This window comes from Sceloporus occidentalis, unplaced genomic scaffold (assembly GCF_023333645.1).
Source record: "Sceloporus occidentalis isolate IW3139 unplaced genomic scaffold, rSceOcc1.0.p SCAF_9, whole genome shotgun sequence".
NCBI classification, from domain to species: domain Eukaryota; kingdom Metazoa; phylum Chordata; class Lepidosauria; order Squamata; family Phrynosomatidae; genus Sceloporus; species Sceloporus occidentalis.
The window spans coordinates 10,973,733-10,996,424 of record NW_028316989.1 but is presented as its reverse complement, the minus strand read 5'-3'; the positions used below and the strand labels follow the sequence as shown (position 1 = coordinate 10,996,424).

Below are 22,692 nucleotides of genomic sequence, written 5' to 3'. Positions count from 1 at the left end.
TCAAGAAAGTTACTGGGCACCTAAATGCTTGCCAACTTTCCCACACCCAGGATATTTTAGTCTCATGAAAGACCACAAAAGAAGGCAAAGGTTGGCTCCTGTTTTGAAAAACTGCCTGGAAAGGACCCAAATAGTGGCAGAATTGCCCCATCCCACATCCCCCTGGAAACATAAGGGAACATTTGGGGAGGCACAGCCTTCCAAGGTCCCATGATAGTGCCCCAACCCCTGCCAGTTGCCCAACCTTGTACTCAAAGGACAGGCCATGGAGACACCTAACCCTTGGCCACCTGCTTTCTTCTCCTTCAGCCGTCACAAGTGCCACTGGGACTGCCTGAAAAAGCCAGTGCTAGCCCAGTCGAAAAGCAGGCGAGAGTGGCTCTCCCACTACAAGGCCACTTACACATGCCCACCAAGTAAGAGCAGGGGGAAAGCTCCTGGACAGAGTGGGGTGGCTCCTGTCCTGGTTGCCAGGACTTCAAGTCACATCACTCAACTCACCCACTCTCCTTCTCTCTGTCCAGCTATCCAGCCACGCAGCAGCAAGAGGCCGCCTTGCACTCCTCCGCACCCAAATCCTCCCCCGATGGACCTCCAGACCACACAACAGACAGCATTCATGGCCTGGGATCCCAAAGGGCAGCACCCGACAGAGATAAAGGCAAGAGGGAAGGTGGAGAGCACCTCAGAGGACCTTTTCTTTTGGGGCAGCCAAGACAGAACAGAACCCCAGAATCACAGAGTTGGGTCAATACTTTAAGAATTTAGAGGACTGGGGTGAGGAAAGATTATGGCATGGAGCTATTTCCATTCAGAAAAGCAGATGGAAGTTGTGCTTCCTTTGTGCACCTCATCTTTGGGTAGTACCATCTGTTTGGGTTCAAACAAGTAACCATCTCTAGTGTAAAGCTAACAACAGCTGACTGCGGCCTACTTTTATCAAATGCATGGAGTCCTTTTCTCCATAGGCAAAGGATGAAACACATGCATGGCCTACAGGGAGGGAGGGAAGGAAGGAGGGAAGATGAATGTGCCAAGGTTTTGCAAAAATATGCCACCTGCAAGGCCGGGCTGAAAGTCTGCAAGAATGCCGAGTGAGATTCCTAATCAGGCTGTGCTTTGCAGGGGAGTCCTCACCAGCTTCCACGGGAACCATCCCGGAGGCAAGCACCCCACAGCCATTGCCACTCATGGCCACCCGCCAGCCCCCCAGGCAAACGCCCGCCCCGCCTTGTGAAGTACACCTCACCAAGCAACCAGTGCTCCCTGGGACGCAGAAAGGAAGAATCAAATCTGTCAGGTAGAGCTAAAACCAACCTGTGACAGTAAAGGAGCAGCTAAACGCAGTTCTGAAAAGGGGGGAGGGTCTGAAAAATAGAAAAGTTCCTTATTTTATTAATTACCTGCCTTTCTCCAAGAGAGAGCCCAAGGTGGATCAAAGCATAGGTCAAAACTAACTAAAGCTCTGCACACTTCACATGCCAGTAATTTCTTTTTTGCCTTGCAGAAAACGCCCTCGTCTTTGGAGAAAGGCAAGGAGGCATTGCAACCTCTCTGCAACCCACACAAGCTGGATATGTGACCAAGTACCAAAGCGATTTCCCACCACGAAGGTCCTTCCCAGGCAAGGCTGCACCAGCCCTGCCTCCTCTGGACAACCTGGCCATCAACCAATCCTTCAGGTGGGTGCCAGTCATTGGAGGAATTTTGGGGACAAAACAAGCCCTGGTGGTTCCAGCCCAAGGTCCTAACCTTCTTCTGGTTCCACACAGCACCAGTTTCAAGACCGTCCAGAGGGAGAGCTACCGCCGGTGGAACACCTCAGCTTACTTTCATGCCATATTCACCCCACAGAAGGAGCGTCTGGGCAGAGAGAGGGGTGAGAAGTTTGAAGGAGACCCTGCAACAAAGGTAAGGAAAGCACTTAAGACAGTTGCAGAGAAGGGTCTTAGAACTGGGAGGAAAGCTGCTGTACATTTATCCACATTGTTATATATTTTTAATTGTTTCCCGTAGTCCTGTTTTTAAAAGGATAATTTCTTTAAGTGCACCACTTTGAGTCCTTATACTGGGAGAAAGATAGGATATAAGTAAATAAAATAATAGTTTTTAACTTTTGGGGGGCTTTTATCAATATTTTGTTTTAATCCATATTGTAGGACATCCTGGGTCCCATATAGGGGAAAGTGTTTCTCAAACTAGTATCATGTGCGGTGGTCAGGTCTTCCATTGCTCTTCTTAGCTCTTCTGAAGGTCCACTAGCAGAACAAGCGGCCTTTCCCATACAAAAGGCCTCATTACTCACCTGCACATAGTCATCGGCCATCCCATTATGTCCCAGCACCTGTCTTTCAGAGATAAGAGGCAGCCTTGCAATAGGGAGCTCAGGTCTTCAGTTGATATGGCCAATTGGCAACAATTGTCAAGCTTCCATGAAAGTCCTGCAGCAAAGGAACTAGTACATAACCCTTGAGACATCAGACCTGGCCACAGTGACACATGATTTGGTTACACCCAAATCTGTAATTTGGGCGTAATGGCTGTAATGGATTCAACATAAGACTTGCCTTTGAAGCAGGCTCGGAAGCTTCTGTTGGCCCAAAGAGCTGCAGCCAGATTGCTAACCAGAGCCGACTACAGAAAAAACACAGCACCAGCTGCTGATCCATTTCCCAACACAATTCAAAGTGCTGGTGATGACTGGTAAAGTCCCATAAGGCCAGGTCCAGGCTATCTGAAGGACCACATCTTCCCACGTGAACCTGCCTAAACTCTAAGATCTACAGGGGAGGAACTTCTCTCAATCTCACTGCCTTCATAGACATTTGGTGGGAACGCAAGAGAGGGCATTACCTGGCACTGCAAGGAAATGTATTTGCAAGTTCAAGATTCTTCTCTCTTGCAGCTCACACACCTCTTTCCAGCCTCGGCCAAGGGCACAGAGTACTTTAAACGGTCCACCACACAACTGAAGTCACCAACGGCCAAGTTCGATGCCACCACAGCATACAGGTTCTTCTTCCAGGACTGGGGGGCTCGGCCCCGTATTCGACATGGAGACCCTCGGGAAGGAATCCATAATCACTCTTTGGTAAGGCACTCATCAAAGGGTGGTTTTGGGGTGGGTCAATGAAGGAGGAAGCTGGGGTTGAATGATAGCAGACCAGATTAACATTCCTAGAATCCTATTGCCAGAAGATGCCTCATTGAGCCCAATACCCTACAAAATGGAGTAAGTCCAGCTAGTTTGGAGCAGGCAGCTATCCAGACTCTTTCAGCAGATATCAAGAGAAGGAGGCCCCACCACACCTGTTCAGAGGGCTGCATGCCTTCAACCTTATTAAAAGAGTGAAGCAGCAGGGAGCCAGGGCACCTGCTGTCCCTCCAGATGCTGTTAAGGATTGCAATTCCCATTAGACTCCAGCCAGACTGTCCCAGGGTGATGGAGGATGGGAAACATGGTAGGGCCCAGAAACACCATTACAAATACCCCCATCTCTCTGAAATGCTCCAGGTGCTGGGGAAGACAAGTCAAAAAGATGCATTTCCTAAAAGCAGTTCTGTTTGTTTCCTCACTAACCCATGTGAAAGGGGAAATACAGCCATTTTATCTGGGGCAGCCATTTCTCAGAAGCAAAACCCAGGCTCGATAAATTTGTACCCTCCTCCACCTGGAGTCATGGAGGTGCTGCAACATTTTTGAGTTTCTTCCATCTCCGAAGATGAGGAAGCGGACCAACTGCCTCCATCCCCATCTCCCTGCTCTCAGCACTGTCATTTTAGCTGCTACTCTCTCTTCAATTCCCAGCTTGAACAAATGGATAAGAGTCCTTCTCATGTCCATGTATGTTTTTACACTATGACACACACCTGCCACACTGACTTACTGCCTGTAGTTTGGGTATTGTTTCTTCAAACAGGGTCCTTTTGAATGCCAAACCACAACAAGCACTGCATGGCTGCTCAAGAGAAAAAAGAAAGCCAGCTGTCCCAGGCTAGAACCAAACCACACCAGAGAGAGGGAAAGCATGACTTTGCCACTGTCCAACAGGAGGCATACAGGTATTCAGCCAAAGGGAACCATGGGGGGTGGGGGGCGTCCCCAGGTTTGGCTTGAGGGTGATGGGCAGTGGTTGGAACAACAGTGGCAGCCTGAACCAGTTCCGCCTTCTCTTCCCACCTGCAGGCCTATCCCACTTCCTCTCTATTGGTTCCAAAAGTACTTAATCCAGCAAGAAATGTCACACAACCAAAGTGTGAACATGGCAGCCACAAGGACCAGATGCCAGTCACCAAGAAATCAGAATCTTGGATGTTAAAGTGGATGATGGGGCTTGCAAGTTTTAAAATGGTGCTTTCAACTTTTGCTCATGAGTGGGGTTCTTAAGAGTCATTCACAATTTTAAAAATGTGTTCATTATTAAAAAAGTTATAATAGCTCCAGCCCAGTGAGGTGTCATCCTGCTCATTTCCTGCTACCAATATGACACTAGCATTTAAAATATCACACATGTGATGTTTTTGTAAAAAGCTGTTATTTACAAACTGTACGTACAAATTGCAAAGGATAGAAGAAATATTATCTGTGAAGAGCCCTCCCCGCCCCATCCTTGTCCCCTGAGCTGCACGGAATCCAGATTCCTATGAAAAAGTCATTGTATTTAGCTTTTCAGTACACTTCCAAGAGAAGGCCCTCAACAGCAGGCTGTTTGTTCAACTTCTCCAAGGACGCCTAACTAGACACTGCACTTAACTGAGTGCTCCAAGTGCCCAACCGCAAACCTGTTAAGGGCATCAAAAACCCATCTAGCACAACAATACAGCCCAAACCTTCCACACTTGGGCATGAAAGGAAGGTTCACTGAAGAGGTCCCTGCCAAGGTCAGTGGCAACATCTCTTCCTGCTTGGCGAGATCAAAGCTGTTTCATTCAAGTGTTGCAGTCTAGTCAAAAACGTCTGTTCATCCTGGACTTGGGACATCTCCACCAGGACTGACTCTTCCAGTCCTTCTAGCACAGTCTATGCCCCAGGAACCTTATAAGCCTCCCCTTCTGCCGGGCTGAAGCCATTTCCCTGCCTTTCCACGAGCTTCTGGAAGGAGCCTGGAGCCCCTTTGAGTTGTTAGGGACAGTGCTGTGGCAAAGAAGATTGTGCCTGGCAGCAGATCCAATGTGGTGAGCAGGTTCTCCCAGGTCGCAAATGGGCCACTCATTCCTCACATGTCCTCCACACTCCATTTGTAGGCCAGCTCCTGCACAGCCTTCTTGCTGGCAATTCTTGCAAAGCGCTTCTGCTCAAAACCATTTGATCTACAGAGGAAAGGAAAGCAACCAGGCAATTTGTACACAAAAAAACTGAAGACACATGTTTCTTTCACTGAACAAGGGACTCATCTGGGTAGAATTTGTTTAAGGGTCCAATTCTGCCATTGGTCTTCAGGCAATGCTGAGCCCCATCAGTGAAAGGGCTGAAAGGCTTCTCTGCTGTGTATCATTTACTGCATTACTGGCCATCAATAAAGCTTATGCTATGGCAGTAATGCATACCAGTTTTCATCATACTGGAGCTGGTGCTTCAAGAGCCATCTTTGGACTTGGCTCTCCCCATGCCTTCCTAAATTCTCCCCCTAAAACTGACCCACTGCACTCACTTGCCCAACTGGGGAAATGCAACAGTTTCTGATTAGCAATAATGAGGATCCTGTGGACCCTCCCCCTCCCAAAATACATCCCCAATGGGGCAGAGTTCAACCTCCATAGAAGCAGCTTTCTCAGCCATGAGTCAAAGCTGTGTGTAGGGAATGCAGCTGGTACCTATCAGTCCCACCACTGGCACAAAGTGGCATGTTTTGCTAATACTTTCAGAAAGCAAGACTCACCTGTCAACTCCATCCCAGCGATACCCAGGCCAGATATTAAACCTGTTGAGTGGGGGTGCTGGTCCATTATACCTTGGCTTTTCTGAACAGATGAAAGGAAATAAAAAAAGCCAACAACCTTGTAAGAACAAAATATCAGTGAAGCCAGAGCATTATGTTGGTATTGACTTTAAACAGAGACAGCGAAATATTAAATGTGGATCTTAAACTCTAAATGCTAACATAAACTGGCTAAAAGCAACCACAAGACATGAATATAAACCAGCCCCAAAACATATGATATATGGAGAAGACATTGTGGTCACTTGCAATTGTGTACAAGGAACATTTGAAAAGTCAGAAAGCATGACGTTTCCTGGGTGTTACCTACTGTTCTTTAATAAAAAATTTAAAACCCAGCTGCCAGTCCCTTTTGTTGAGGCGCCTAAAAGAGGGCAATGAGAGTGGGCTGTAATTCAGAGAAAGGGGGCAAAAAAGCCCTTGCAGGTTTGCTTGCCATTTCCACAATCCTTTGTTCCTATCAATGTACTGTTTCTAAACCCTATCTATCCTAAGATGCAGATGCCTCAAGAAGTCTATGTTTTTCAGAGTGGCTTTCTAGGGACAGCATTCACTCTTACCCTTGACTGTGGGCAAGATCAGACCATACCTACTCCTGGTGGTTACCAGTTTAACAGTTCTCCCTGGGCTCAGCAGCCTGCCAGCCAGCCAGCCAGCCACTCACCCACCCATCCACCCGCCCACATCACCCCATTGCCAGGAGGGCCGCCCAGTTATGAGCCCTTACCTTTTGTGTCTTTCTTCTCCTTGGCCTTCTTCTTCCTAAGGAAGTCGGCCATGGGGTCGCCTTCTCTCTCCTGCTCCCGCAGCATCTTGTCCAAGTCTTGGTCATCAATGTACCGGGCCAGGGGCTTCTGCATTTCCTTCACAGCATCCTCTACATTCTGCTGCTGCTGCCTGCTCTGTGCGAGGCTGTGAGACACACAAAAATAAAAGCAAGACAGAAGTGGTACAGCAGGAGTTTTTCCCCTTGACTGTTTGCCCATTGTGAATGGGGAAAGAAGGCAACAATGCACTTAGGATATCTTCACACAGTCCTCCTCACAGGGCCGTGATCAGGATGTGTGCTTTGGATGCACATCCAAATGTCCCCAGTATAATCTCTGGTCAGACCAGCTAAAATGGATCATGGAGCAGATATAGAAAAAGACCCTTCTCTGCTTAAGACCCTGGGCAACGAAAAGCAATTAAACTTGCCAGAGCAGAAGCAACAACTGCGTAGCCTTCCACATCCTACTGAACTGCAGCCCTAGCCAACAATGAGGATTGCTGGGAGCTAAAGTCCAACAGCATCCAGGCAGCTGCGTAATTACTATCTCTAGAACAGAGGAATAAAATGTTTCATCTGGCAGAAGTCAGCTGCCCCCATCCCTTGTTGCTACCATTAAGCCTTCCTGGCTTTTCTCTGCCTCCCTAGCCCTTCCTGAGGACCTGAGTCTGATACCCTGAACTCCAGAATCCAGCCAGCTTACCCCTTCCCCCACTTGGCATACTGCTCCTCTCGCTCAGATTTCTCTTCTGCTTTCTTCTGCTGTTCCAGCCTCTCCTGCTTCAGGTCCCTCTTTCGACCCGATTTATCCCGGAAAACAGTTTCGGCATTTTGCGATTGAGCTGAAAAAGGAGCCACACATTCAAATCAGAGCATTGTCATCGTTGCATCACCAAGGCAACTCTCTCTGATTCTGTGCCTCCAATAAACCCTTGCATAAGTGGGTGGGGAAATTTCTGTAGCATCCAGAAAGTAAATAATCAAAGTGAACCATTTTTTTTCCACTTCCAGGTAATATGACTTTCTGGGCTGCAAAACATTATTTCCAGACATCTCCCAAACAAAGGCTGGGCTGTCTACTCCCATTATTGCTACTAAAAGTGTGCTTCGAGGTTAAACTGGACAAGATCCATTTGCATTTCTTCTAGATCTGCTGCCTGTTAGTGTCAATGGGCTTTGCACAACTACTGAAAAACCGACATCCTTTTATCTATAGATTTCCTCTTAGCAGAGGTTTCTCCTCACTTCCCTGCAGGCTGGTAAGTAAAAGAAAATAAGGTCCTTCAAATAACCTGAACCTGAGTCACATAGTGGCCCAGACTTAGTTCTGGGAGAGTCTGATTCAGATCCTGTTTGTGCCACAGATTCACTGGGTGACTTTGTACAAACCAGCCTCTCAGTCTCCCTTCCTGCAACCAAGACAGACAGATGCTGCACAGCACTCACCTTCCAGATGTTTGCTGCTGCTTCCACCCTGCCGCCTCAGGTCCTGCTGCTCCCTCCGTAGCAACTCAGCTGATACCAAGCCAGCCTTGCCACCTGAGAGCATTTGAGGGCCCTGAAAGCCAAAACCAGCACAGCTGTCACACACATAACAGACAAATGCCATCTTTTTGACAGTTCCACCCAAGTGTTAGATGCTTCAGATTCTGTAGTATAGCTGCCTCAACCAAGCAAGGCACTGTCAAGAGCAGCACGTCCCCCAAGCCCAACAACAGTACTGACCAGGCGTACTGAGACTTCCAAACTGAGCTAGAGCAAACCCATTTCCTGCTGGGCACCCCCCTCACCCTTTGGCTGCTGCCCCTCTCTTTGGAGTCCACAGTCCTATGAGGTGATGAACGGTCAGGAGGACTCCTGGATCTGTGGGTTTTCTTTGGGGCCACTTGACCCCTTCGGGGAGGAGACAAATCAGAGTCTGAAGACCCACGGTGCTTCCTTCTGGGTGGAGAGAGATCTGAAGGAGAGTTTTGCCACTGCAACATGTTACGACTGGGCCGTGGTGGGGAGAGATCTGAGTCAGAGGAGGCTCTGGCATTGCCCCGCGGGAGTGAGTGGGAATCAGAACCAGAATCAGAATCGTGCCTCTGGCGCCTCCTTGGGGAAGGTGCTCTCGGATGAGATTTCTTATGGCCTGGAGAGCCTGTGCACAGAAAGACCAGAGTCAGAACGCATGTGCAAATCAGACTGAACATTTTCCAACATTTTTATAAGACCTGGATTATTCAGAGTTCTTCTCTAAAAAAGCACAGCACTTTTCAGAAGACAACTCACCTTGGGAGGATGGCTGTTTTCGAGGAAACAACTGGTCTGCATCAGAACTGTGTGTTTTCTTCCGAGGTGCTGACGCTTCAGGAGTAGCCGGCCTCTTCAGATGGGCCGAGTCCTTCTTTGGGAAGCGCTCCTGCTGGCCTTCACTCAAAGGTCTGGAATTATTTATGCTTGCTCCAGAATGGAGCCTTTTAACAGATAAATTAGGTAAGTTGTGGCAGCTTCTCCTGGGTGGAGACTGATCCGATGAATCGTGGGGGGCCCTCCTGGGAGGAGACTGGTCTGGTGGATCATGGCGGCTCTTCCTGGGTGGGGACCGGTCTGGGGTGTCATGACGGCCCCTCCTGGGTGGGGACCTGTCTTTGGTGTGGTGGTGGCCCCTCCTAGGTGGGGACTGGTCTGGCGAATCATAGCGGACCCTCCTAGGTGGGGACTGGTCTGGGGATTCATGGTGGCCCCTCCTGGTTGGAGACCGGTCTTTGGAGTCATGGCGGCCCCTCCTGGGTCCAAACTGGTCTAGCAAATCATGGTGGCCCCTTCTGGGAGGAGACTGGTCTGGGGAGTCATGACGCCCCCTCCTGGTTGGGGACTGGTCTGGGGAATTATGGCGGCCTCTCTCAGGTGGGGACTGGTCTGGAAAATGTAGTGGGGTTTTTTGCTTTGCAGCTTCTGAACTGGAAGGCAAGGTCACAAGAATGAACACAGTGTAAATTAACCACATCTTGTATAGAGGAGACTAAATTCACCTAACATTTGGTTATCAGATGTGATTTTGCCAAGAATCTTCACCCCGTGTGTGTTACACAACAAGCAGCAGAAAAATTCTGGGAACTGATCTCCTGGCCAAAGAACTCCTTTTGACCATGCAACACAACCGTCCGCCAGGAGCTTCTTCCCATTCACGCAGTGCAAGGAAATGGCATATCAATGGGCCATCATGCACAGGCATTCTTCAAAAACATTCAACAATTAATAATTTTGTATGCTATTCCTCTCCAATGCTATTACTTCAGCCCAAGCCAGTTAAAGACACTCGAAAGAAATTATGTTGGAGACTTACTACCTGCTTTTTAGTGGCACAAAGGCTACACAACCTGTTTTCAATGAGGCTGCAACAAGCTTTGTTTCTTACATTTGACTATTTCATACTGTCAGCAGGTTACAAAAGTTCCTTCCACCCAAAAGGTATTTCTAAACAACTGTACCTACACACAATGCCAAGGACACCTATCAGTAGAAAATTAAATGATCTGGTAACACTTTACCCCCAATACTAAAATAATAATAATAATAATAATAAAATTTAAAACATTAAGTGACAGACATAGCCAAGAACAGAAAATCAGACTACAAACCACTGTTCCTCACCTATTTGTTGATTTTACAAAAGCAGAATGGTCAGTCCTTTGGGTCACTTCATTTTGCTCTAAAGGGAAAAATCAAAATTCGTCTTTACATGTGTCTAAGCCAGTAACTCGTAAAGCGTAATATGATCACCGCAAAGCCCCTTTAACTCCAGACACCAAGATTAAGTCCCCAACGTGGGGAAAAGTCAATGTATAAATAAAAGTACAAAACTTTAAAAGAACAGCAGAATGCTAACCTCCCAACAGCTTCCATTTGTTACTGGTGCGGAATACTTCCATCCATTTAACTTCATCCGGGCGTTCATCAATGAACTCTGCCACCTGGAAACAACAGGCAAAACAAGGGATCCAGACTACATCCATTTGATCCACCATAATGGAACCTCAGTAATACCCTGTCTTCCACTAATTTTATATAGGTATGGACTGTATTAGTTTTATGAATTTGTCTTGTTCATTAATTGATGTAATTTTAGACAACTTGTGCTTGTTGTAATGCTGATTTTATGTGTTGTACTCCTGCCTTACATCAAGATCACTCTACAAGATGAAACATTCTCTAAGCAGGCAAGTTTTTACTCAACGCATCTGTGTGTGCCCAATAGCTTATATTCTGGTGCCTCCCTATGGGAATTATAATCCCACACAAACAACCCTTTAAAAGCATCCAAGTCCTAGACCAGTGATGGCGAACCTATGGCACACGTGCCAGAGGTGGCACTCAGAGCCCTCTCTGTGGGCACATGTGCCATTGTCCCAGCACAGAGTTTGTTACTAGAAAGCCAGAGGGACATGACACTTTGCAATAACTAAGTGGGTTTTGGGTTGCAATTTGGGCACTCGGCCTCTAAAAGGTTCGCCATCACTGTCCTAGACATATCCTTAGTAGCCACTATTACATCCAACTAATACACAGCCTTAAAATGCTCACCACAGGCAAGTCTCCCTCGTCCCCTTCCTCGTCCTCTTTCTCCTGCTCCACAGGAACGCTTTTCCAGCTCGTGTCGTCGTCATCCACTATGCGCATCCTGAGGGCCGAAAGAGAGGGAAACAAATACCCAACTGATCAGCAACAAGAACAGCATCTAAACACAGCTGTAAATCCTGGACCTTTCTAGAACAAGAAGCCTGGCAATGGCATGGCATACTATGCTTCCCCCAGAGCTTCACCTCTATAAGATACTAAACTGTTAGGGAACTCAGAAGTGAGGCTGCTATATCAGAGGACTTATTATTATTATTATTATTATTATTATTATTATTTATTATTATTATTATTATTATTATTATTATTTATTTTTAAAACACTTTTAGATGTATCCTAGAACATTACATATGACATTAAGACAAAATGATGTGACAACGACAAGAGAGAGAAGAAACAGGAAAGAACAAAAACCTATGAGCATTAATAAGGGGAGTGTGAATAATCCAATGTATATACATATAGACACGCACACATATATTTATCTACCTATATATATATATATATATATATAAACACAAACACATATGTATACATATGTGTGTGTATATATATACACACACACACACAAACAGATATATCTATACAGATTTGTGTTATACGTATGTTGAAATATATAAAATACAGATGTTGAATATTATTGTATTATAATTATATATTACTAGGAAAAAATTAGATAATAACGTTTGGTGCATTATTATGTGTTATTTTAGTATTTGTATAACCAATTACAGATAGATAGATAGATAGATAGATAGATAGATAGATAGATAGATAGATAGATAGATAGATAGACATACATACAGACACACACACACAGACACAGACACACACACATATCTTGCCAAGAAAGACCCATGATAGGTTTGCCGTATGAAGGCACACAACAACACTGTCTCAGCCTCAGAGGAAGGCAAAGGGGAGCCTCCTCTGAGCAAACCTTGCCAAGGAAACCCCCACAGAGGTCCACTTTAGGGTCGCCATAAGTCGGAAAGGGCCTGCCCTTCCAAGAAGGTCCCTCACCGGCCCACCGCCGCCTCCTTCGCCCCTTCCTCCTCCTCCTTCTTCTTCTTCCTCCTCCGCCGCTTCTTGGCCTCGGACTCCTCCTCGCCTCCCAAGTAGCGCCGCCGAAGGTACTCCGCCTTCGACAGGCCAGACGCCGCCATTTTAGCACACTGGCCGGAAGCGGAAGTGCCGCTCGGGACGGGAGCGAGGGGAAAATACCATAGAGACGAGCATCTCTATGGTCGGGACGGAGGCTGCGTGCTGCGCGCCCTCTAGAGGCAGCCTCGGTTACTGCCCAAACATTAGTCCTCCGTTCGGACTCCAGCTCCCAGAGTGCCTGACTCTTGGCCGAGCTGGACGGGGCTCCTGGGAGTTGGAGTCCAGAATTACCTGGAGAACCAAAGCTTGGGAATCCCAGCTCCATAATTAATCATTAATTAATAATTATATCATCATCATATGATTGTATGATTCAATCATCATCTTGAATCAGTCCAAATAGCAATAGCCTGAGTTTAATCTTTTTGCCTCCTAGGGCAGCGGTTCCCAAACTCTGGACCTCTTTTGCATCCAAAACACACTGAGGAAATAATCCAGTTTGAGACCGCTTTAACTGCCCTGGCTCAATGCTGGGGAATTCTGGGAACTGTCGTTCTGTGAGACATTTAACCTCCTGTCAGAGAGCTCTGGTGCCTCACTTCCCAGGATCCCCGAACACTGAGCCAAGGCAGTTAAAGAAAGCAGTCTCAAACTGGATTATTTCTGCAGTGTGTTTAAGACCTTGGACTTCAGCTCCCAGGATTTTGTTGGCCAAATTGGCTGGGGCTTCTGGGAACTGAAGTCCAAAACACATAGAATTAAAGTTGGAAGAGACCATAATGGCCATCCAATTCCAGTCCAAACCCCTGCCATGCAGGAACTCTCAATCAAAGCATATCCTGTGACAGATGGACATCCAGCCTCTGCTTAATAAGGGGGACAAGACAATGGGAGATGGCCATCCACCTGTAGGACCAAACTTTGGGAATCACTGTTCTAAGGAGAGCTCAGGCTTGATTTGCCCTTGGACCCATTTATAGGTCTTTTTGGCAGTCCGTGTTATCCATAGACCTCTCCTCCAGCGCTGCATTTCAAATGCGTTCTCTTGCGGTCAGCCTTTTCCAGGACCCAGTATTTGCAACCATACATAGAATTCAGGCAAGAATTCTCTTCTACGAAGTCATGTAAAACTCTCAGTGGCTAGCAGCCAGGATGGCAATGAGCCTCCACAGGAGCTATTACAGGCTCTTGGATGGTTTTTACAACTGCATTTGTACTTTTTAAAAATATCATCAGTTTTAGCTTCCTTAGGGAAGATACTTTTACTAATTATCTTAGTAAGTATCACTAAGTGGTGATTACCTTTCTTGTGGGGTTGCCGGGTGGGGGGGTGGATTTCTGACAGGCCACAGGATTGGCCTCTAGGCAGATGCAGCAAGGCAAATAATAATACTCTATCTAGCTCCACTGCAAGCAGTCTGTCCTCTACTCACCCACCAAGCAAAGATTTTTAAGAGGACATTACCCCAGAATCTACATAAAAGGCCCAGATAAACTACACTTGAGTACCTCACACACAACCAGAGGAAACAATACAGCAACACTGTTTGGGTAAGGCTTTCATTTTTCAACATCAGGACCACTTTTTACATTGAGCAGGGAACTATTTTTTATTTCCATTTATTGAATTTATACCCCACCTTTCTGCCAGGATGGAACTAGACTTGGTCATTACAACCCTATTATCCCTTTAGGCCCTTATTATTTCCTTATAGTACCAGCTCTAGCAAGTCAGTGGTCTTCTTTTTAGCTAATGTACCCCTCGTAGTTTGTAAGCCAAATTGAGTCCCACCTTTGAGGAAAGGGATATAAATAAAGTTGTTCAACATCCTCCTCTCATAGCAAGGCAGTCACTCTTCAATTACGAGAACAGATCCACTTTTTTATTGCTCAAAGTAGGTAGACGAAAAAGACAAACATTTGCAGAAAAGAGGGCAGTAAAGGGCTGTCAATGTTGCAGAAATGGTAGAAATACAAGCCACCATCCATACACTGGACAGGACCCAAAATGCAACCGAGTGCTGAATAACCCAGTCAGACACCAGGAAGACTGCAGTGCCTGGACAAGGGTGGCTCATTTGTACAAAATGGATCCCCACCCAGCCCAAGCCCCAAACAGGACATCAGCCTACAGATAAGCCAGTCAGATTCCAACTCAGCCACAATTCAGCTTTAATACGTAGGCAGGCACTGCTGGCTGCTGACAGTAAGTGAAAATCAGTCTTGAGAGGTACAAACCACAGATGCAAACTACTCCTTCCCAAGGAGAAATCTCTGCCAAGAAAGTTCCTTTCTTTCTCCGTTGGTGTCCTTGGGTTGCACTTGAAGTGGGCTCTTGCTACCGCTTGGAGGAGGGCTCTGCCTCATAGCCCTCCGTCTTCATATCATTGAGGCCCAGCTCTTCATTCTGTTCAAACCGCCGCTCATAGCGTTCCACATTCATCTCGGGGTCTTCCTCAGGAGCATAGACATTCTGTAGGCATCAGGGAGGCCGGGGTAAGCAGAGGCATGACATGGATGCCTTTCCCTCCCAGCCCATAATGCCACCCTGTAACCTTCACTCCTGCATCTCCAATGCCCTCAGTCATCCAGAGATCTCTCCCTCCCTCAAACAACTCTTCCATTTCTTCTGCACAGCCCCCTATGCTTAGAAGTGCATTCGAGAAAACCCAAGCAATGCCACCTCTTGCTTCCTTTGAAGTGCTTCTCAAACACTGTATTCTCTATGATGCTTGGTTCCCATGGTATGGAGTAACTAAGCCCAGGTATGGTATGACTGTAGTTATCTCCTGCTTCTCCCTACAATTTGTCCATAGGCTCTTTTAAGTTGGGATTTGTCCTCTCAGAACTCCTTTATATTACCCAACATGATTTTTCAAAAGGAGCAGGATGCATCCGTTTGGTTTTCCACACTCAGCTATGCAGCTGGCAAGTCCTCAGGCCAATGTTTCAGATTGCTTGTAACCAACCATTTCCTACACATTCCGAAGGATACCCAAACTGGCATCTTTCGATAGACCACTCCACCTATCTCACTTTTACTATTTTACTGCACCTGAGATATACCTGCTGCTTCCAACAGAACTATCTGCTCATGATATTCTCCCTCTACCCTTCCAATTTCACATTACCTGGAGATAACTGTTCCCTGCAGGGTCATCAAGGACAAAATGTACCTTCAGCTGCCCATCCAGGATCTGGGAAGGGAGGAAAAAGGCAGACTCATCAAAGAATGAAGGAAAGAGTTCACCATCCTTTCCGTCTCAGAGAATCAGCCTGTGTCCAGAAGAAGAATCATTCCTAAGTGCCTAAAACTATTTCCAGTCAGGCAACAGCACCACAAGAAGACACAGCAGGGAGCAGGTAAACAGGGAGGTGCCTGACCTGCTGCAGCTTCTTGATGAACGCATGGAGTCTCTCAGTTCTGTCAGGGTTAGAGCTGTCTCCAAGGGTGAAGGGGTTTTTTTCCACCTGTGGAAGAGATGATTCAGTGTCAAGGTGCTGGTCAAGCAGAGTCTCGTTGCCCCTCTTCTTCACAATCACACACACTCCCAGCTTTCTCACTCAACCGTGAATGTTCTGCCAAGATCTCATCAGCCAAGAGGAAGAAGTAACTCCACCAGCTGAAGGGCAGCCAATGAGGCAACTACACTTTTGCTGCTTATTTTCCTTTCCATGATCACATCTTGATTTGACATAATATTTGATAGGCTGTTTTATTTTTCATGCACTATACATAGCTGTGTTAGGTTTGCCTTGAATATGCTGCACTGAATAACAAAGATAGCTCACCAGACCCTGGATATCCTTCAGCAGTCCTTCCAGAGTTGTGAATTTGCCACCCAGGGCTCCCATTCCTAACTCGAACTCTAGCTCTGGAATCTCCACTCTGCAGGTTTCAGACTGTGGACAAAGAAATCTGAATTAGTTTCTCAAAGACCAGAAGCTAGGCAAGTTGGTGGCAAAAATTTGCAAGCCAAAGAACAGGAAAGGTGCACTGCCTTCAGAACTGTAGCACTTTTTGAGACTGGCTATGTGAAAGAAGTTGTGGCATAGACTTTCATAGACTGGGTCTTCTTCCTCAAGTGCATGGACTGTTCATGCATCTGAAACACTCTGCATCTGATGAAGTAGACTTAGCCAACAAAAGCTTTGTGCTACAACTTCACTGTGTGTGCTAATTTCAAAGCTGCTACAAGACTCCTTGGCATACCTTCAGAAGGTCTCTCGTCAGATCCGATGAGTCCGTTACATGAAGGGAGATCTTGGTTCCCAACGGCTCTATGGCTCCTCCTGATTTAACCTGAGGACAGGCAGGCAAACTGTTAAACAGAGTCGGGACAGAGGTGTGGAGTCCAAGAAGATCTCAGTCTGCTCCAGAGCACAAAGCCTCACCTCGTTCGTTCTATGCCCACAGGCATCGCAGTTTGTGGCCATGATAATGACTTCTTTAAAGTGGGGAATCTCTGAGTTGAGAGACGTCAAGGAAACCTATGTTCAGATTCAGGCAGCCAAGTTCACACACACCACCCTGTCTACCACATACAGATGCAAGCCCTGCATCCTTTTTTTACACAAAAATATTGTTTCATTACCTCCATATGCTGTCAGAAGCTCAGACTAACACTTCCAGCCCCAGCAGCATGCATTCTGGCCACTGGTGCAACTCCCTCAGAAGATGGGTATGGTTGCAATGTGCTTTCTGGCCATGAGCAATCCGTCTCCTCCACATGGTCCTACCTGAAGCTGGGTATGTTGCTCTTTCACCAGCTCAAAGGATACGCACCAGCTTCATGTTTGTAATGGCAGGTGCATTACATTCAGAGCAATTTGTGTTGAACTGCAGCACCTGTGACAGCATGCAAGAGAAGCAATGTTGAAGCATTCTTCCAAAGACCACACTCTTCTCAAGTCAAGAAGCAGACTCACCCAGGGAACACTGCAGATCCAACAGGGGCACCTGCTGCTTCATCAGAACCAGCCAAGCAGCAGACCACTCACTCACCTCATTTCTGAGATCATCAGCAGAGTCAGGTGAGTTTTCATGGGGTTCCTCAGCCTGAGAAATAAGACAGAGATTAGAACCACATTCCTTGCCACGCCAACTTAGGAGCTACAAGTGAGGTCAGAGGACAAGAAGCTCTACAGTGCCACAAAAGTTGGAATGATTTCCAGAGGAATACAACTGTGGCATCTGTAGGAGCAAAAGCAACCAAGTTTTAAAGGAAAATTCATTTAAATGTATGCTGTCACTGACTATAGCCCACATTACAGTAGTTCAGAAGTAAGCAGTGAAAGAGCTTTCATGACTCTGCCAAACGCAGATACCCCTTAACTCAATGTCACCTCAATTCCCAGCATGGCTGCCTGCTCAGCAGTTCTCCAGTAATGGGTGACCACCAGAACTTCATCTCGCAGTGGGGCATGAGGGTTCTCCACAAAGCTGTTGCCAGAAGGGTCATCTAGGATCTAGCAGAAAGAAAAGATGTTCATGAGAAAAGCCACCACATCACCCTTCTTGCTTTTGCAGGGAAAACTGGAGTACACACTTGTACAGACCAAATCCTTGCTGGCTGCCCTGCCCAGACAATACTTACAAAAGTGAAGGGTGATTCCACTTCCTTCAAGCGCTTCAACTTGGAGATGAATCCATCTATCTTTTCAGCCAGAGCTGTATCAATTTCCTGTCATCAACAAGAAATAGCTGCCTTTAGCCCAGGAAGAAAGGGGTTACATTTGCAGAAAAGACCAACGTGCAAATCAGAAGCTGTTCCATACCAGGTCACATAATTTGTATACTATAGCTGGGGACTGCCTACTGTTCTGCTGTCGGCAACTGTCCAGAAAGCAGGCTATAAACTTTACCACAGATGTGCTATATGTTATTACTAGGACTATTTAAATGTAGCAGTTAAAGGTCTAACCAACCATATTATGAGCCTATAGAGCTGTTAACAATACTATTCAACAAATTAAAACATTTTGGACAACTGACAATGTCAGAACTACCCAAGCCTCAAGTTCTTTTAATGCTTCCAGATATCATCCAAGTTTTGTTTCCCAAATGTTTTAATAAAAAAAAAACTTTAAGGCAGGCCAGTGTTTGTTTTATACACAGGCTGCTCTTCAATCATTTCTGCAGCAAAAATAATGTTAGAAACTCATTTTAGTTAGCAGTTAATACTTAACCCCAAGGCACATAGCCTGCTCAGCAGCAGCACCCTCAGCCATCCCAGAAACCCAAGAAGCAAGAGGAAAGCACTCACAGATAGATCCCTTGCAAGCCACTTACCTGGCGGCCCGGCTGGTCCTGCTCCAGTCCTGCTATGGCTCTGTCAATTAACCCTTCAAGGGTGGTCAGAGCTGGGAAGAGGCAAGAAGCCGTAAACGTTACTACTCCATTCTCAAGCTGAGCAATTATGGTTTTCTCTCCTGGCTTATACAAATGACTGTTATGACTGGAAATAATGAGTCTGGCTCATTAGCTGGGCTTCACAGGTTAGCTACTTTAGGACTCTGGGCATTAGATTCCCCATGTTGAGATAGAGCCTGGATGACAACTGTGAAGAGAAGCCACCGCAACCTCTGTCCTTCAAAGAGCACATGCCTTCTGTTGCTCTTCTATTTGTGATTCCTCTGTGAAAGTGCTCCCTTTCTCTATTCTACTTCATGTCTGACTTCACGGGGGGGGGGGGGGGGGGGACCACAGCAGCTGTAACTATCACACAAACTGCTGCTGCTGTGGACACCCAGATTACACAGAGAGGTGGCATACACAGCTAAACATCAACACTGTTTTGAAAAGCAGCCATTACTTCAGCAAGAGAAAAACAAGAGCAATATTGTAGGAACAGAGAGAAAGGTTTACCAGAAGTATGGATTCCACAGAAAGTTTAGACAGAAAGGTGTTCCAGAGAGAATCTGGAACACAGAACACTGCTATTTGAGCCAGGATCCCTGAACCCCTTGGCTGAAGCCTCGACTCTGCACAACCCACAACCCCAAAGCCCCCCATGGAACAAGTCCCTTTCACACCCCGAAGTCAGGGCCCCTCCTCTGTGAAAGGCCATCTCGACAGCATTGTGGCTGTGCAAGAAGTTCCAGTGTCCCAAGACTACTGCCAACGGCCCCAAGACATACCAAAACGACCATATATACCCACCTCCCTTCTGAGAAAAAGCAGGGATTTCAAAGTCTAGCTCAGGGACTCTAGCTGTGGCACAGTCAGTCTTCACCACTTCCCTATTCATATCCTGGAGAGAATGATTTACAGGAAAGGTTATGCCAGCTTAAGAGGCCGCCCTGCAGCCCACCCAAAGGGCAGGACCGAGGACAGGCCCAAGGCACCAACTCAAGGGCAGCACAAACCAGTAGATAAAACCATCCCAACCCAGACCAGGCGTGAATGCCAGCCCAGTCATGGAAACTGCGCATCCCTCTGGATATTGAGGCACTGCAAATCCCATCAGCCCTGACCAGCACAGCCAATGGTGAGGAATGCTGGGAGCTGCGGTTCAACAACATCTGGAGGTCTGCAGGATTCCCATCCCTCTGCTAGGCTGCTGTTGAGGAACCTCCAAAAAGCCTTCCACTGCATCAAAAGACAACTCACAAGTAAAAGAGCAGGCATTCTTTAGTCTAACAAATATGACCCCTTGGTTTTAATCTGCACCTTTGGTGGGATATAATTGTATTTGAACCCTTGTTACAGTTTATACAATACAGTCAATCAATCCATGTTTATTGATTAGCCCATGGGCCATCTCAAAATACAACAAACAGAACTGTATATAAAAACTCTATATAGAAATAAATAAAAAGAACATAAAAATGAAATGTGTAAGAGTATATAAATACAATAGGCAATAATACATTAAATAGACATAAAAGAGATACATTTATACACCTTATTTCTTCATCATCCCTGCAATTTGCCCCAATCAGCCCCACTTCTAAAGATCTCAAACGCATCGTTTTGCTTAAATACCGAGCTGTAATGCAATATATTTTTGATTCTTGGCCGCTCATAAAGTATGTTGTTGTAATAGGCCTATCCCAGTGCATTGTTTGTTTAATATAGGGCCTGAGATACAAGTCTCTTGCCTTCTAATACAATTTGCACTTAAACAGTGTGTGTGCTATATCCTCGATTTCATGCCCTTCACAGATACAGTTTCTCTCATTATAAGGCAGTGGTTCTCAACCCGTGGGTCGCGACTCCTTTGGGGGTCGAATGACCCTTTCAGAGGGGTCACCTAAGACCATCGGAAAACACATATTTTATGTGGTTACGAAGTAGCAATGAAAGTAATTCAATTGTTGGGGGTCACCACAACATGAGGAATTGCATTAAAAGGTTGAGAACCACTGTTATAAGGGATGCCATTAAACCTCCCATATCTTGCCATAGTATTACACAATACAAGAACCACAGAATGGAGACCCAGGTATATTTATAGGGTACACCATTTCACAGAGGGTGACCCCCCCCCCCCCACCATACAATTATTTTTGTCCTCCATCCAGATACTAATCGGACCCAGACTGGTTACTTCTAGCACTATTAATGAATCACATCCTTTGAGCTCCTACCCAGCTGGGCTGATGATATCTGATGGATGAAAAGTCACCCAGCCCACAGCGCCAGCCTTGCCAGGAAGGACCGATGCCATGACTCTTAAGCGCAGGCCCACCGCTTTCTCAGGAAGGATTTGGGAGGCAGAGGCGGTGTCGACGCTGGCCTCCCAAGCTGTCCATACGGCTTCAGAGGCCAGGCTCCAACTCACCTGCTTGTTCCGCACGGCCAAAGTATAGCGGACGCCTTGGTCCTGGATCCGGCCGGCCGACTGGATCTCTGTGTTGGTCCAGTTGCAGCTGCCGCAGGCGAACGAACTGACAATGATCTCCTTGAAGAACGGGATCTTGGTCAGCAGCAGCCGGGTCACTCCCTGCGTTCGGAGGAGAGAAAAGGGCCTTAGTCCAAACAGCAAGAGCTCACAACTAAGAAGACAAGGAAGGCCTATTTCCCAGCCTCAGCCTCAGCCTCTTCAGGGGAGGGTCCGCAACCCACTGACTGGCTCTACCCACTTCTGATGTCCTTTCCTCATATTCCAGGGATTGCCAAACTTTAGTGCTCCAGGTGTTTTGGGCTTCAACTCCTAGGAGCCCCAAGGGTCAGGGACACTGGGAGCCCAAGCCCAAAACCTCTGGAGGAACAAAGCTTCTCTGCCCCTACTTTGGAAAGCTTACTGCCCAGGAGGACTCCCCAAACGCCCTCCATTTGAAGCCCGGGCTCATGTTTATATCAGAGCGGCCAGGCACGTCCTCCTTTTCCCGGACACGTCCTCCATCTCGCCCTCCGCTTCGAAGCACGGCTTCACCATCTCCGTTTGTGTTTCCAGCCCTTACGTCTCCCTGGCTCACCTGTCGGAAGCAGGCCATGCAGAGGGACTCGATCTCGGCCGGCTGCTGTTCCTCGTCCTCGGCGCTCAGGGGCCGGAAGAGGCCTCCGGAGGCGGAGGAAGACGAAGAGGCCGCCCCGGCTCTGCCGCCTCCGTCGCCCGGCTCCCCTCTAGCCGGGTCCAGCGCCCGGAAGGCCGACATGACTGCCTCTTTGCCTCTTTTCCTCCTCTCTGGCAACCGACCCGGAAGCGTTCCTCCTCAGACCGGAAGTTGCGCCCCCTCCCTCCCACGCATGCGCGCGCCTCCTCCCCTCCTCTCCCGCCTCCGCCCGTTTCCATGGGCAACCGTGACGTCACGCGGCCTCTCTACTCCCAGGCGGGCTTCAACCCCCAAACTAGGCCTCGGCCCAATAATGGGTGCATGAATGGCCAAAATGGCCTCGCCAAGTTAAATAAAGAGGTTTCCCCTCAGAGAGCTTGGCCAAGGGTCAGGAGGAGGATGTGGGGCCTCCAGGGTTAAGGGCAGTCTACCACAGAGGTAGACCGTCGACCCACATCCCCCTCTTGCCCTCAGAAATGGCAAAGGGTCCCCATTAAAATGTTACTCGGTCACACAAAAGCCATGCACAGTCCACTCAGTATGGTTCGACATGGCCTCTGTATTGGCTCAGTGTGGTTGTCTTAATTCGCATTCGCTTCCCTTTTGTTGTAAAGCTGGTTAATAAACAGAAATAAAAATCATTATTCAGTACACCAGAAATGTGCCTTTAGATTGCTTGGAAAACAGGATTTGACGCCTTTGGCTCAGCAACTACTGCATCATGCGGCAGGAGGATTAATGCAGTTTGACATCGTT

At 47.2% G+C, this 22,692-nt stretch overlaps 3 protein-coding genes across 3 annotated transcripts; 1 reads left to right on the top strand and 2 right to left on the bottom strand.

The window, feature by feature from the left end:
• The first annotated feature begins 265 nt into the window (after positions 1-265).
• On the top strand, positions 266-4,348 carry LOC149306899 (uncharacterized). Its single transcript, XM_089538223.1, has 8 exons — positions 266-416; positions 525-661; positions 1,126-1,300; positions 1,508-1,682; positions 1,773-1,911; positions 2,906-3,091; positions 3,921-4,062; positions 4,187-4,348. The coding sequence occupies exons 1-8, from the start codon at positions 266-268 to the stop codon at positions 4,225-4,227; spliced, it is 1,146 nt and encodes a 381-aa protein (XP_089394349.1). The 3' UTR covers positions 4,228-4,348.
• Positions 4,349-4,516: 168 nt separating this feature from the next.
• On the bottom strand, positions 4,517-12,497 carry LOC149306898 (BUD13 homolog). Its single transcript, XM_089537753.1, has 11 exons — positions 12,355-12,497; positions 11,278-11,374; positions 10,583-10,667; positions 10,348-10,405; positions 8,983-9,653; positions 8,499-8,851; positions 8,155-8,266; positions 7,412-7,550; positions 6,667-6,851; positions 5,880-5,961; positions 4,517-5,310 (listed from the first exon to the last, which is right to left on the bottom strand). The coding sequence occupies exons 1-11, from the start codon at positions 12,495-12,497 to the stop codon at positions 5,217-5,219; spliced, it is 2,019 nt and encodes a 672-aa protein (XP_089393879.1). The 3' UTR covers positions 4,517-5,216.
• A 1,799-nt stretch (positions 12,498-14,296) lies between these two features.
• Positions 14,297-22,087, bottom strand: ZPR1 (ZPR1 zinc finger). Its single transcript, XM_089537678.1, has 14 exons — positions 21,859-22,087; positions 21,222-21,383; positions 19,598-19,688; positions 18,728-18,798; positions 18,033-18,119; positions 17,782-17,904; positions 17,441-17,494; positions 17,218-17,284; positions 16,831-16,901; positions 16,649-16,738; positions 16,228-16,338; positions 15,820-15,906; positions 15,567-15,632; positions 14,297-14,908 (listed from the first exon to the last, which is right to left on the bottom strand). The coding sequence occupies exons 1-14, from the start codon at positions 22,036-22,038 to the stop codon at positions 14,774-14,776; spliced, it is 1,395 nt and encodes a 464-aa protein (XP_089393804.1). The 5' UTR covers positions 22,039-22,087; the 3' UTR covers positions 14,297-14,773.
• Between the last annotated feature and the right edge of the window lie 605 nt (positions 22,088-22,692).